The sequence below is a fragment of the Bos taurus genome, chromosome 1, assembly GCF_002263795.3.
Source record: "Bos taurus isolate L1 Dominette 01449 registration number 42190680 breed Hereford chromosome 1, ARS-UCD2.0, whole genome shotgun sequence".
Lineage (NCBI taxonomy): Eukaryota > Metazoa > Chordata > Mammalia > Artiodactyla > Bovidae > Bos > Bos taurus.
Window position 1 is genome coordinate 68,984,604 of NC_037328.1, and position 16,288 is coordinate 69,000,891.

Sequence of the window (16,288 nt, forward strand, 5' to 3'; positions counted from 1 at the left end):
TAATAGAAAATTCTCACAGTCCAAGCTTTTGACCCTGGGGCACTGCTGACTCCCTATTCACTGTGCTTACCTATGCCGTGCTTACCATTCAGCAGAAGCCTCTCTGGATGTGTGTAAAATTCATAGCTACTGCTGCTGGCATTGGCAGTGCAGGCCCTGGAGGCTTAAATCAAAGATGTGCAGACTGAAGGCGAGGTCCCTGGAGATAACAGGGAGTTTCCCCCTGAATCTCAGAGAACAGGCTGCTGAGCTGGGCCCCTGGGTCTCCTGTTCCTTCCCTTCGCCCCTTTCTTACCCTACCCCTAAGTGCAGCAGCTCTTCTAAGAGGCAGGCTGTGTGCTGAGTTCCAGAAGACAAATGAATAATGAATGGTTTCTCTCAGTGAGAGTGATAAGTCTCAGTATTCAACTAGCAGAGGGTGTTCCTGTTGTGGGGTCTCTCTCCCCAGTTTTACTGATTCTGCCCCAAGAATGGTGGCAGGCCTAAAAAGAAGAAGGCTGGAGCACTAGGCTGGTTCCTAAGGGAGATGTGCCCATTCTTCTTCTCTGCCCATCTTCCCCCTGCTCCCCAGTGGCTGAGCAAGCAGAAGATGATTCTGTTCCAGGCGAACAGTCTTCTGTGTCTGCCATGGAGTTGAGGGTCTGTTCTCTTTTATATCTCTAGTGCCTACATTTTATGCTAATGGCTGCAGCATGGGGTGGGGATGAGGAAGGTGGCAGGAATGAGAAGGAAGGGAGGTCGTCTCCCTTATTCCCAACATCAGTTAGAATCAAGTGAGAGTGAGTGAGTTAAAAATGACCCCAGAAGAGTGGGAGGGCCAGGAGTGTAGCCAGGCGTTGGGCAGAGGAGCCCTTGGAAGAAGAAAAGGGGCACCCTAGGGCCAGGGTTGGAGGGCACCATTGGCTGGAAGCTTGTAAAGGAATGATGAAAAGAACTAACTCCCATGCTACAGGAAGGGATTAGGAGCAAAGCCTGGTTCTGGGTAGGCTCCAGACTGTCACGGCAGCTAGAGTGAACGACAGTAATTGAATAACACTGTGTTAATTTCTTATTTTTTGTTTTCTTTTTCCTTATTTCCTTTCCTTTTCCCGACTCCCTTTCCCATCTTCTACCTTTTCTCCACCCTGAATCTCATCTTTTCTATTTCCCTTCCCCCTCTCCTCTGCTCTCATGCATACTTTGTCCCCTTCCCCACCCATCCACCTACCCATCTCCTTTCCCCATGCCCTCGTGTTTTACTCCACCCCCGCCTCACCCCCAAAAGCTCTCTGGCGGCTGTGAGTTGACCGTGGTGCTCCAGGACTTCAACGCAGGCCACAGCAGCGAGCTGAGCATCCAGGTGGGACAGACGGTGGAGCTGCTAGAGCGGCCGAGCGAGCGGCCGGGCTGGTGTCTGGTCCGAACCACAGAGCGGAGCCCCCCCCAGGAGGGCCTGGTGCCCAGCAGCGCCCTGTGCATCTCCCACTCCCGAAGCAGCGTGGAGATGGACTGCTTCTTCCCCCTGGTGAAAGGTAAGGAGAAAGGAGGGGGAGGGATGAGGCCCAGAGGCCGTTGGAGATGTGGCCCACTTGTTAGAAGAGCATCATGGCACTCGCTTGTCTCAGGAACCTGTTTTGACCTGTGGGATTTCTCTGGGAGAAATCTCACTTGTGAAGGGAGTGCACTGGGAGCTTAAAAAGAAAGAGCTATGGAACAACCATGTAACTTTGGGAAAGAATCACTTAATCTTTCTGAATCATTTTCCTCTTAAAAATGAAGGCTGACTTAGATGACCCTTAAGATCCATGGTAGCTCAGTCGGTAAACAATGCACCTGCAATGCAGGAGACCCACATTCGATCTCTGGGTTGGGAAAATCCCCCAGAGAAGGAAATGACAACCAGTATTCTTGCCTGGAGAATCCCATGGACCCAGGAGTCTGGCAGGCTACAGTCCATGGAGTCGCAAGAGTCAGACACATCTTTTAGCGACTAAACCACCAAGATCTCTTCTAACTCTCCCATTGTATCACCGGACATCCAAAAAAGTTATCTTCCACCCACAGCCCAGTACCTAGATTCCCTTCTCCACTAACCCCTCCCACTCCACAGCTGCTGTCAGCTCCCTGGGCTCCTCCCCCTCCCCAGGCGCTCATGGTTCACAGAAGCCTGAGCAAACCTGGGGGTAACACACAGCCCAAGCCAGCTGAGTTTGACCTTCCCCTCAGCCCTGCCAGGGTCTGAGACACTCATTTATGTGCCTCTGACGTACAAATTGCTGGAGCCTTGGCTTCTGTTTTGTATAAGCTCTGTGTTCTTCCCACTTGATTGTTTATTCACTGTCTCACACCAGGGAGACTGAGCCCCTGGAAACAGTGATTCTCCAGGCGAGGGGTGTGGCTGGACTGGCAGCATCTTCATCTCCTGAGAACTTTTAGGAATGCAAATTCTCAGACCCCACTGCAGACCTTCCGGGCCAGAAATGCTGGCGCGGGGCCGCCGTCTGCATGTTAGTAAGTCCCTGGGGACACCGACGCACACTCAAGTACCAGCGCCTCTGATTTCAGAAGTCAAGGCCGTCAGGGCCTGGAAGTCACTCGTTTTACATTGAGGACACTGAGGCCCAGAAAACTCTTGAGCTTCTTTTTGTCACTGGTTAGACATCTACCTCAGGGTTTCCCTGCAACCCTGTGCTAGGTATTTATGGAATGGGAAGAGGGAAGGACCTGATTCTGTCGGGAGGCAGGGGTAAGGGTCGCCAAGGAGAGCTGTTGATCCTACTGACTAATGAAATAGTGGTGTTTTCATTTCTGGAATTCCCTCGGGTCCACCTCTAAAACCTGACTTCCTCCTCTCGTCCACAAGGTGGCGATAGCAGGCTGCATTATTGGTGCTGCCTGGTTCTTCTAAGGGCCTGGAGCGGGTAGGGGTGGTTTCCATCTGGAGAATGGCTGCTAAAAGCTAATTCACCTCACTCCACACGCGCGCGCGCACACACACACACACACACACACACACATACGCACACACACCCCTGTGCTCCCCTCCCCCAGTGCAGCCATCACCCGCATTTCCCTCTTTGCTCTGTATCAGGAAGTTGTGTGGATCTGTAATTGCAGGTGTAGCTCCTGGGTCCTCTGAAGTGGTCACTAGAGAATCTGGTGGTTTTGGGGAAGGGCCAAGCAGGGGATCTCAGGTTCTACTTGAAATCTCACCACGGGGGAACCTGGGCCACAAAGCGGTTAGAATTGTGCAGGTGAAATGAAGTAATATGTGCAAAACACTTAGAACAGTGCCTGGCACTCAGTACATGTTAGCTGTCAGGATAAGTTATAGTTATTATATCACTTCCACAGATTATTCAGCAAAATGACTGAAAACTCCCATCTCCAGAGACAAAGCCAGGACAGCCATTCATTTGCAGGGAAACTTAACTGGTCACTCATCTCCCAGTGTGGGGTGGTCCGTCAGAAAAGACTTGACTTCCAGGGAGGACCTGGGCTTCTTGCCCTAGGCCTGGCTTCCCTGGTTCCTGGCTGGTTGCATCCCCTCCCTGCCCTGGCCCAACGGGGGAGGTGGAGGTGTCCAGAGAGGGCATACAGTTGGTGGAGAGTTAATTGAAAAATGGGAGCTGAGGATGGGGGATGCAAAATAGAGGCAAGAAAGCCAGGAGACTGTCACAGAACTTTCCAGCTAACTCTGCTGCCATCATGACTTCTTATGAGCACCACCCGTAGTCCTGTCACCATTTCCTTGGCTCTTCCTGTTGGCAGCCTGCTTGCTCTCTCCCAGCATAAGCCAGTTAGGCAGGGTTTCGCATGGCAGCCTGTGAGCTCTCACTGGCTTCTCACCCCGAGGATTCAGGATCCACCCCCCTCCTCCAGGTGCCTGAGTCCCAGCAGTCAGGTTTAAGTCTCTTCTCAGAGCATCCTCACGGCCCTAACGAGGCCTCAGCTGCAAGTATGTACACTCAAGCACACGCCTCATCTTGGAAAAGCCCCTCTGTCTCTCTCTAGGACCTGTCTGGAGTCTCAGCCTCTTAGCAGAAATTCGATAAGCTATTCCTTTTCCCATCCAGCAGGCTGCCTGTGGGCCACCTGGCCTTCTCTCCTCTCCAAGTGACTTGTCTCCAGTGGGCATCCACCTCCTGAGTTATGCCCAATGGAACTGAGGCTGAAATGATCTTCTGGGGGTTGTGGAATAGGCTAGGGCATCTTCCAGTGTCACCAGAGGTCAGAATTCATTTCTTTGTCAATGCTCAGAAGGCAACCGGTCGTCTTAACCTTTGAGAGAGCATCAGGCTAGTGCTCCTACAAATCTTAAGGGGTAGAAAATCATGTGTGTGCTGAGTGCTGCGTGGGTACTCAGGCACGACTGCCATCCCCAGAAATGGACACAAAAGAGCCCTGGATGTCAGCGCTGAGGAGGGAGCTTGAAGAACTACTAGAGCAGGGCTCTCAACTCTGGCTGCCTGGGGTCACCTGGACGCTTTATCAAATGACAAGATCCAGGCCCCACCTAGAACAAGAGGTGTTGGAATTCCCGGAGTAGACCTAAGCGTCAGTGTTTTTCAAGCCCTCCTCAGGTGAATCCAAGGGACAGAAAGGTTGAGAATCACTGCACTGGCCAGCCTCCTCTCTTGTAGGGGCTCTCTTGGGCTCAGGAAAGCAGGGTGACCTCTCAAAGCCACGGAGGGAGTTGGTGGCAGAGCTGGAAGAGACCAGGGCTCCTACCTCCTCGCTGAACCTCTGTACCACACTCTGCCTGCTGGGCTTCCGAGAAGCTCCAGGGCCTTTCTCTAGTCTTTCCTTCCTGAGGCTACTTAGGAGTCAGTGGTTGCTTGTTTCCTCTTGATATCTTTGTGGCAGGACTGCTGGTGGGGCTGTGTGACAAAGCAGAGGGGCCTGCCTTTCCTGTTACAGCCCCCCTGACATCCTAGAGCTTCTCCCTGGAGTTGGGGCCTGTGGACCTAGTCGTTCCTCTTCCTAATCCCCTCTGACTTTCTCAGCAGTGACTGGCGAAGGCAGTACCTTCCAAGGGACAAAGACTTTGCGGTAGTGGTTTCAATTCTGGGGCATCTTAGAACCACCTGGAGGAGACTAAAAAGTACTGATGCTTCGTGCCCCAACCCAGACCAGTTAATTCAGAGCCACCAAGGACCTGGGCATTAGTATTTTTTAAGTTCCTTGGTAATTCTAATGGGTCCAGAGTGACTGCTTTAGGGGTTTGGTGCTGCCTGAGTGTCAGGCATAGGAAGGACTTAGAAGTCCATTGGTAGAGGTTAATATGCAGTTATGTAACAACTCAACAACAAAGAACCAATTCGATTTTAAAATGAACAAAAGACTTGTATACACATTTCTCAAAAGAAGGTATACAAATGGTCATAAGTCCATAAAAAGACGAAGAAGGCATTGGCACCCCACTCCAGTACTCTTGCCTGGAAAATCCCATGGATGGAGGAGCCTGGTAGGCTGCAGTCCATGGGGTCGCTAGAGTCGGACACGACTGAGCGACTTCCCTTTCACTTTTCACTTTCACGCATTGGAGAAGGAAATGGCAACCCACTCCAATGTTCTTGCCTGGAGAATCCCAGGGATGGGGGAGCCTGGCAGGCCACCGTCTATGGGGTTGCACAGAGTCGGACAAGACTGAAGCAACTTAGCAGCCGTAAAAAGATGGGCAACATCACTGATCGTGAGGGAGCTGCATGTCAATATTGCAATGAGAAACCATTTCATAGTGGTTCATCAGGAAAGCTATTATTTTTTTCACAAACCATAGAAAACAACAGGTGTTTGTGAGGCTGTGGAAAAATTGGAAACCTTTACCCTGCTGGTGGGAAAGTTAAATGGTGAATTACTATGAAAAACAGTATGGGAATGCTCAAAAAATTAAACATAGAATTACTATATGATCCAGAAGTTCCACTTCTGGATGTATACCCCAGAGAGACTTGAAAGCAGGGACTCAAAGAGGTGTTTGTACAGTTAAGTTCATAGCAAAGATGGAAGCACCCCAAGTGTCCATTAGCAGATGTGTGGGTAAACAGAAGGTAGGATATACATACAATGAAATATTATTTAGACTTAAAAAAAGAAGGAAACTCTGACACATGCTACAGCGTGGATGAACTTTGAAGACATTGTGCCAGGTGAAATAAGCCAGACAAAAGAGGACAAATACTGTATGATTCCACGATGTGAGGTAACTACCACAGTCAGAGTCATAGACAGAAAGTGGAATGGTGGTTGCCAGGGACTGGGGAAAGAAGAGGAATTATGGCGTTAGTGTTTAACAGGTACAGGGTTTCACTTTTGCAAGATAAAAAAAAAATTGGAGGTAGATGATGGTGATGGTTAAACAACATTGGAGATGTACTTATTGCCGCTGAACTGTACACTTAAAAGCAGTCTTTCAAAAAAGCACAGGGTCCAGAAGCACAGTCCAGGTTCTTCTCCACCCAGCTCTGTAGGATACCTGTGTTCCTTTTCTTTTCCTGTATGATTTTTGCCCTGGTTCCAACTGAGCACCTGAAGAAGCTCTAGGGAAATGCCTGTTTGCTTAGCCAAACTAAACAGGGCCTGGTGAGCCCTGGAGCTGCTGTCCTGGAAGAAAGAGGCCGTGCCTGTGGTGCAGGAAGTCCTCTCTTATGGGGTCTCCTGATGAGTTCTCCTTTATCACCTCGCTGGCCTCAGGAACGGCTTACCCAGGCTGGGGAAGGTGTGACTGTACAGAGCAGTGGAGAATAGTGGGCTCTGGAGGGGTGTGCCACCACAGCTGAAGATGCCACACAAGTCGTGATCCTGCCGACCTGTATTAAGTGTGTCATCAGCTCATAAAAGTACCTGGCAATTATAGGGCCTCACTTAGCGCCAGATTCTGTGTTCATGCTTCACTTTTTCCTCATTTGACAGACTGAAACCTGGGTCTTAGATCAGGTAACTTGCCCAAAGTCACATAGCTTGCTAGTGGTGGATCTAGATTTGAACGCAGGTCTATTTCCCAGGGTCTCACTCTTTCCCACCTGCTCCACCACCTCCCAAGGCTGGAGGTGCTGCAGAGAGCTATTTTACTTTGTTGTCCTTCTCTCTGACTCAGTGCCCTTGGATTTACCCAGTCTAGCTGGGTGAAGGTTGAGAGAGCACAGCCCTGTACACATGATGCCTCCCACTCCCTCTCCCTCTGGTCTCCTGGGCTCCCTTCCCTATGGGCGGTAGTGGCAGACAGACTTGTCCTGGGCGTGCTTTGCCCACTAGAAAGAGCCTGGCTGGAGCAGAATGGCTCTGAGCAGCAGTCTGGCTAGTGGGCTAAATGGGGTCCAGCTCTGCTGGGGGCCGGATACCCGCCGGAGCTGGTCCAACTGGTCTAGCAGATTCGCCGTGGGGTGGGAATTCCCTGCACTTTCTGCTTCAGAAGCGAAAATGCACATTTACTATCTCCTCTGCTGTCAAATCCAGACACTTAGAGTCTCCTCCTGCCTACCAGCTGGAGAGTCCACTGCCGGTCTCTCTCAGGACTTAATAGTGACTGCCTTCCACTCTGAGGCTCTCTATGGGCTGGTCTTTTTTTTTTTTCCTGTAAAGTTATTCATATTGTCACATGTTCTAAAATAGCATTTGTATCACCTTTCATCCATATCTTCCTGATTTACCGCTATGATCCCATCCTGTTCTAAACACATCTGCTTTTTTCTCTCCACATCAGGCAAGTACTGTAAGCAACCTAAAGAGATACCAGTCTAAGTATCCTGTGTTTAATCCATCAAGCATAGCATATACTGGACCTTCATTTTGAGGTCCAATTTATTAGGTTGAACCACATGAAATAGCCATATTTGTAGTCAAAACTGGTTGAAAATCAGAAATTTTAAATGGTTCAATCTAATATGTTATAACCAGCCTATCTTTTTCATAGAAGCATACTTGCAAATCTTTGAGAAAACTGGGGAGGGCTTGGTACTCAGGGAGTCAGATGGATCAGGAAGAGGACAGAATATGAAATGAGTAGAAAGTCCCTGAATCTTGGTTTCTGTGACTGTAGGGGAAGCAGATAAACATTCTTATCTCTCACAGTTGCTGGGAGCCTCAGAGGTTGCAAAGTTAAGTAGAAATGCTTTTAAGCTGTGAAGTTGTTCTCTTTGTTATGTGCATAGATTGCTTAGAATAAAACATAAGTGACCCTGCTATGCATGAGGTTTTAGAGTGACATGTAGAAGGACATGGAAGGCATGATAAGAGGTATGGAATAAGAGTCTTGAGGTGAAAGATCCGGGGGGAGGCGGGGGGGCGTTGTCTGAATCCTTGCCCAGTCACTGGTAAGTTGATGATCTTGGACAAAACACTTAAAATCTATAAAATGGGCAATAGTGCCCACTTGCCTTGAGTCAGACTTCTGACCTGTGAGTACCACGCAGTCGACTAACGTTCATTTCCCTGTCCTTTGTCGCAGTTCTGATCCCTCTAGAGAGATGTGTCTAGGGTGTCTCCAGCGTGAGTCTTCCCCAGGGCTGCTCCCGGGGTCAAGGTGCTGTTTCTAGTTCCATCCGCAGGCCTTGTGAAGGCCCACCATTGTCTCCACTCTGCACCCTCTCCCCGCCCTCAGTTTCCCTCCTGGCCTACCCTGAGCCCTTTCTGCGCTACCAACAGCAGATCCAGCTGACTCTGATTTCCTAAGAAATAATGGTGGGCTCGTCTCTTCTCATTTTCTTTTGCCTCCACCTAGAGGGTAGAGTTTATATATGATATATTTGAACCGAAAATTCAAATTTTTCCCTGGCTTGCGCCTCTCAATGCCCTGTTCTTTCACTGATTAACTCTGGTCATTGAAGGTAACACTTGAATCATACCCTAGAGCTGGGCTGACCCTACGTGATGGAGGGTGGTGCTGAGATGTTGAGTGTTGTTGGGTGGGCATGAATGTGTCCTTCCCCAATTCAAAGAAGAGAAGGACAAAGACCAATTTTGTAAGAACTGCCTTATTTTACTTTCAACTGAATTTCTTTCACTTTCCTCTCTGTGTTAGGATGGGCCAGAAATGACTCAATAGTTACTGACCAAATGGGAGCCCTCCCAGGACAATTTCAGGAAGAGGGAGATGTAGGTGCCATCTAGTTCACACCTTACCCTCCTTTTTATTTTATTTTTCTTTTAAGGATAAGAGATCAGCAAAGACAGTTAGAACTTGCCCCGAGCCTACTTTGTTCTGGGTGAGATGTCCTGCCTGGGACTGGCTACCATTGTCTGATATTATTTAGGACATCAAAGGGCTTGGAATGGAGGCCTCAAATAGAAAAATGTCAGGCCAGGCCACATCCTCCTTTCAGTACGCCCCAGTGTGGTGCTGCCCCAAGAAGAAGTGACGCAGGAGGAGACACTGCATTATCCAGGGAAACGACTGATGCCTCTGGGGACCCTCTGCAGAGATCCTGCCCCTCTCCTTTGTGTAACCAGCCTGCTGACACTTAGCTTATGCCAAACGCCTGTCTCGACAGCATATTTTCATGCCTCCTGGTGCCCACTGTAAATCTGTGAAATATACATGAGAATGGTGCCTCTTATTATTCCCAGGGAGGAGGGTGAGACATGAATAGCAACTTTGCTCCTTGGAGCCTCATGAACCAGCTCAGAGCTGGTAGCGCTCAGAGCTAAAACGAGAGCCTCAGATTCAGACCAAGAGAGGAGAGGCTACCACTGTGTGTGCTTGCTGAGAAGGAATGGGAGATAAATGATAGAGAGGAGAAAGCAAAAACAGAATGTTTCCCAAAGAGAAGATGATGCCGTTTTCTTTTACTAGAGCTACCCCAGCTAAAACCACTTTCCCCACAAAAGAGCAGGGAATATAGAAATGACATGCACAGATTGTAGCTTGGGAGGCAGAGAAGGAGCGACAGAGGTCTAAAGGCTGGAGGGAAGCCCACCGGACCTGCTCAGGGAAGGCCAGAGATGAGAGGATCATAACAGTCGGTCATGAGGAGCAAGCCGTGCAGCCCTCGGCCTGAGGAGCTTTCAGCAGTGGGACTCTGATGCTGAAGAGAGTGTTGAGGACCCTCTTCCCATCACCTCAATGCCTTCCCCTGTGTCAGTCAAACTTTGAAAGCAACCACCCCTCGTCTGGGACCCCTGTAGCACTGAACCTGCAGTCTGAGCTCAAACTCTACAACATGGGTGAGGAATCTTTCAGTTTGCAAGTCTTGCCATGTTTAATACCAGCTCCCCATCCTCCGGAGCAGAGAGGCCATCCACTCACGGACCAGCCTGCCTCTTTTCTTGTCCTTACCTTTGGGAGAGGACTAGGAGGCCTGGTTTCCCCAGCATTGTCCCCCAGCCCCAGCTAGGAACACCAATTCTGATATTATGTCCATTTGCCTTACTCTCCACAAGGCCTGTATGCTACAGGGGGTGTGGGTGCCTACCTTTGTACACAGGTGGGCATGTGGATAATTACCGTTGTTGGGCTCCAGGCTACAGGGAGGAGGGCTGGGCTCAGCTCAAAACAGTCCATGGCTCCTGTCTCACTTCCAGTGATAACAAGAGGCTCTTGTGTGGCTGTAGGGAGGCTCCTGCAAAACCTGCCCCAGAGCCTGTTCTCTGACTTCATCTCCTCTTAGTTCCCTTCTGCTGCTCTAACAAATTACCACAGACTTAATGGCTACAAACAACACCATATTTATTCTCTTACAGTTCTTTAGGTTATAAGTCCAATGTGATTGTCATTGGACTAAAATCAAGAATCGGCGGGACAGCCTTCCTTCTAGAAGCCCTAGACAAGAGATTGTTTCCTCACCTTTTCCAGCTTCCAGCTAGAGGCCACCTGCATTCCTTGGCTTGTGGTCCCTTCCTCCATCTTGAGAGCAATGATGTTACATCTCTCTGGTCCTTCTTCCAAAGTCACATCTCCCTGTGACCACAGAGGGAAAGGTTCTCTGCTCTTAAGGACTCACATGATTACACTGTGCTAACCTGAATAATCAAGTATGTGCTCCCCATCCCAAGGTCCCTAATCATGTCTGCAGAGTCCCTTTTGCTCTGTAAGGTACTGCATTTGCAGTGTCTAAGGACTGCGTGTGGACATCCTTGCAGGGAGGGGCATATTCTTCCTACCATGTCCTACCAACTCCTGACTAGCCTGCCTGACCGAACTCTTCCACAACTGAGTGATGCATTTTCCTTCCCAACACGCACACCTTCTGGAACACCCCATGTCCTCAGGTACCCAGACGACTTGTCACCACACTTCCTTCACGTCTCTGCTTAAGCATCACCTGATTAGAGAGACTTTCCCTCACTCCCACCCTCTACCATCACCCTGGATACCCCTTTGCTGTTTTACTTTTCCTCATAGCAATGATGTCACTACCTGGCATGTTTACCAGTGTTTATTGTTTATCCCCCTCCCCAACTGCTTCCCAGATTCCCTGTACTAGTGAAGAGGTTTTGTTTATTTTGTTCTTTACTCTATCCCAGGTAGCCTGAACAGTAGCTGACATGTAAGAAGGTCTCGGTAAATATTTATGGGAAGGAAGAAAGGGAGGAAGGAAAGGAAGGACAGAGGGAGGGAGAGAAGGAAGGAGGGAAGAAAAGAGAAGAGAGGAAGAGAGGAGGGAGAGGAGGAAGAAGAAAGGACCGTGTGTCAGGGACTCCTGAGAGAGTTCATCTGTGACCAGCAGGCTCAGTGTCCTCCATCCCCCGAGGACTGCAGGGGAAACTGGCTAACTTTATCAGGGGGGCCTGAGGATGCGGTAGGAATAATATTATGAGGCCTGTTCTAACTGAGAAAATCTTTGCAAGCTGGCTTCCTGGGAAATCTCCTCTGGGACACACGGGCTAAGCTTACCTCTCATGCATCTGGAATGGTTGAAAATTCAGAAATATAATGATGGGCAGCGTCTTCCATATCCCTCCTATTCATGAACTCCTCCATAAACTGACTTGAGTTACATGAAGGCAAAATCTACACTGCATTTAATGTATCAGAAACCTCTTCATCGCACCCAGGAATCCACATGCTGCTGCAGCTGCTATTTCTGCCTGTGGGAGGGAAGTGGGCATTGACAGAGTGAAAATACCATCCCTCATAGTGGACACTTAGTAATGGTGAGCCTTCCCAAATTGGAACTCCGTCAGAGTGATAGACGGGCACTTCTTACTGCCCTACTTCGGGAACACTTTGACCTACTTAGAAGTGAACCTTTTGGGAAGTAGATAAAACCTGGAGTGGTTTGCTTTTGGCAACTCCAGCTGCAGTCATCTCTCACTTTGATAAACAGCTTGTCTCCTCCTGAGCTCGGACCTCCAGGAACCCATCCTGGCTGTAGCTTTATCTCACTGTCCCCCAGAAGAGCATGGGCACTGGCTGTTCTGGTGAGACCCCTAGGTCCTTTGTGAAACCCCACGGCCTTCTCATTATCACCTGGCTACCCTTACCTGGGGCTTGGTTCAAACCAGAGGGTGATGAGTGATCCTTCCTTCCTGAAAAGCAGTGTTGGCAGGGCAAGCCAAGCTTAACTTTTTGAGCCAGAAGGCGGCAGACAGGTGTCAGCTAGATAGGCAAAGAGGGACACGGGGACACATTTACATGGCATAGTTGAAAACAGAAAGAACAAGCTCAACGGTGGTTTAGTCCTTGGAGTCTAGAAGCCGTCGCTAGGTGAATGGAGACACCCATGGGGCCAGCAGTGGTTACAGGGGTTAGACCACACTAAACAGATATAACTAGAGGAGATTACTATGCATACTGCTAGCAATAATGCTTTTTCTGTAGGCATTACTATTAAAATAACACATATAACCTGAGGCTAGCTATCTACATAGACATGATACAATTTTGAAAGACATGTTTGGAGTTCAAATTAAATGCAGAAACAATGTACACATTGCATCTCCTTTATTTTAATCTTAAGTGTTTCTGGTCACTGATAATTATTATTCTTCACATAAAGATGGAACCTGTTACTTTATGTCTGGCCTTGGTTTGCCGTCAATTTCCTTTTTGTGCTACAAAAACATTGAACCAACTGCTTTCCTGGAACTCACCTTTTTCCTCTTTGTCTTTGCTCAGGGAACACATCATATTCAGTTTGTGTTTCTCATACAAGATTCCCATATAAATTCTCATATATAGGTTAGCTTAGTGAGTCATAGATAATAGATATTAAAAAAACAACTCTTTGTTGAATAAATGATCAGTACTTGGCAAGAACCTTGGTGTTTTAAGCCACAGTTGCAAACGGAGGCCAGGACAGGATACTTTGGGGGAAATTAAGAACCATTCCGGTGTCAGCCATTAGGCAGTTTACAGACCAGAAATCTACGCAGGAAGATGGGGATTAAGGAGCATGTGGTTAGTAGCTGGAGAGCGTAGCAGGTGGTGGGAGAATGAGTCAAAGGACCAGCTGTCAGAGTTTGAGAAAGTGAAAATATTTGAATTGGGGTGCTTCCTAAACTCTATACTATGCAGGAAGTAATCACAGAGTCCCAAGGCCCATGGTCCTTAGCCCTGACTTCATATTGAAATCACCTGCAGAGCTTTAAAAAACTCTAGATAGGAATCTGGATCAGAATCTGAGAGTGCATACTGGAGCTGAGATTTACTGCTGGAGGAAAAGGCAGGTAAGTGACTGGTTGGGGTGGGACTGAGGAAGGCAGGCCTGCCCATAGTCTCCGGAAACCATGCCACAGTCCTCTCTGGGCATGTTGTGTAGAAGGCGTGTACTGTGCTTTTCACTGTAAGAAAGTTCTCACAGGAATCTCTAGACCGGAGTAGGGGCATAGTACAGTTGCTGTTCCTTCTATCTCTAGGCTGAGCTCTCATTAAGAAGCCTGGATAAATGCTGTGATTTTTAAAAACTCTGTTCCTATAGATCTGAGGAGAATAAGTCTAAAGGATAAAATGGGACACACCTGTCAGTGAAAAGGGCAGATGCCTGAAATCATGATCCACTGTTCCTGAAGCCTGTGGCTAACTTTGGGCGAGAGGTCACTAGTCGCTGGTACCAAGCCCAGTGTTGTGGTGTACTAGGCCCAGTACCTCTGCAGGCTGAGACCAGCAGGAATTCTTTGGGGTTCACTGTTGTGGGAAATGGAGGTGAGGTAAAATGGACACACAGACAGGTGATAGCCTAATTCATGCAAGATAGACTTGGAAACATCACTGAAGACAAATTCTGCCAAAAATAGGAATAAAAGTCAACCATCTGTTTGGAAATTAGGAACACTCCAGAGATAGTGCTGGAGAAGGAAATGGCAACCCACTCCGGTGTTCTTGCCTGGAGAATCCCAGGGACAGAGGAGCCTGGTGGGCTGCCGTCTATGGGGTCGCACAGAGTCGGACACAACTGAAGCGACTTAGCAGCAGCAGCAACAGAGATACTGCTATAGCTCAATGGTTCTTAGCCTGAACTTTGGGAGTGGGTGGGGTGGAGTTTGAAAACCTTGAGATTATAGACATTCCACTATCTTATGCAAAATGATGTTTATTTGGAGTGGGGCTCAGATAAGGTCCAGGGATAAATAAAACTTTGGGGAAGAAGTGTATTTAGGTGATGTCATCGAACCTCTCACACACACCCCCCTACCTCTCTCTCTCTCATTTCATCTCTTTCCTCTGTGTTGGCTTTATGGCAAGACGGCCTCCAGCTGCTTTAGGTTAACATTCTATCAATGTAGAAATCTTCTGAGAAGGGGTTGCTACTTTCACAGTAGTTCTTGCTGTGGTCTCTATGATCATTGGCTGAAACTGGGTCATGTGCTAAATCTGAACCAGTCCCCTTGGCTGGCTGGCTAAGCCCAGGTCAGAGGCCTATCCTTAGAGTGGAGCATGAACACAGAGAGGGTGTCAGCTACATCCAAAAACATGGTCTAAGAATGGAGGAGAGCCGGTTTCTCAAAGAAAAATCAAAGTGCTGTTACAAAAAGAAGAGGGTGTAAATTGCAAACAGATGAGGAAGATTTCACTACCTAGAGAGTCCCTTGGACTGCAAGGAGATCAAACCAGTCAATCCTAAAGGAAATCAGTCCTGAATATTCATTGCAAGGACTGATGCTAAAGCTGAAACTCCAATACTTCGGCCACCTGATGCAAAGAACTGACTCATTGGAAAAGACCCTCATGCTGGGAAAGATTGAAGGCAGGAGGAGAAGGGGATGACAGAGGATGAGATGGTTGGATGGCATCACCGACTCAATGGACATGAGTTTAAGCAAGCTCCAGGAGTTGGCAAGCTCAGGGAAGCCTGGCATGCTGCAGTGCATAGGGTCGCAAAGAGTTGGACACGACTGAGTGACTGAACTGAGCTGAACTGAATTGGTCCTCAATGTGTGGTCCTTCTACCAACAACATGAACATCATCCTGGAACTTGCAGAAATGAAATCCTTAGGCCCCACCCCAGATCTACTGAATCAGAGTGGGGAGTGGGGCCCAGTAATCTGTGCTGTAACTTACTCTCCAAGTAATTCTGATGCACACTCAAGTTTGAGAACCACCACATTACAGCAGTGGCTCTCAAACTATGCTGCATCTTACAAAACACCTGGGGAACTTTGAAAAAATACTAATACAGCCTCACCCAAAGTGAATTAATCTGAATCTTGAGAGGGATAGGGGAGGAAGACCCAGGCATCAGTGGTTCTTAAACTTAGTTCCACCCTGAAATCACCTGGAGAACCTTAAAAAAAATACTAAGGCCTAGAATTATTAATAGAAAAACTTCCCTGATGATTCTAATAAGCATCTGTGTTTAAAAAACCATTGCCCTACCATCCCTCCAAATTGTCCTGAGGACACTTAAAACATCTAGATGTAGGTTAGAGGATTCAGGCACCTATTTTCTTAAATCCCTAAACTCAAAACTTGGTCAAATGATTGACATTGATTCCCTTTTCTTTCATGTTCATGTTGAGTCTGTTGTAGCAGCTAATTCCACAACGACTGGGATTGTTTCTGTTTGAGAATGTAGACCCAGTGCCTTAAACAGAGCCTGGCACATAGTAGGCACTCAGTATGAATCAGCCTGAAATTGGTCAGTGTCTTCAGTAGTGTTCAAGACTTCCTTTCTGGGTTTTAGACATCACTGGTCTTATTCTGGAAGGCACGCAAGGATGGCAATGGGACTCTTGGGTTGTTGATGCCTAACCAGTCTTCAGAATGGCCCAAAATGTGCTGATCATATCAACTTAAGATGGGTAGGTGTCCCTAATGGCTTTATTTTAATGTCCTTTAAATTGATAGTGAGTGGATTCCTGGTTAATAAGGACCAGTGGAAACATGCCTAATGAAGCCTTTACATGGAGACTAAGACTACTTTAAGGGTC

The 16,288-nt window shown here is 48.1% G+C and overlaps 1 protein-coding gene across 14 annotated transcripts in view; it reads left to right on the forward strand.

Moving 5' to 3' along the window:
• Positions 1-16,288, forward strand: part of KALRN (kalirin RhoGEF kinase) — a 692,240-nt gene that overhangs the window by 550,666 nt on the left and 125,286 nt on the right. For all 14 annotated transcript variants that reach the window (XM_024991355.2, XM_024991361.2, XM_059886080.1 and 11 more), the window contains exon 34: positions 1,265-1,511. In XM_024991355.2, coding sequence (XP_024847123.1) covers positions 1,265-1,511 — 247 coding nt within the window. The remainder of the gene's footprint in view (positions 1-1,264; positions 1,512-16,288) is intronic.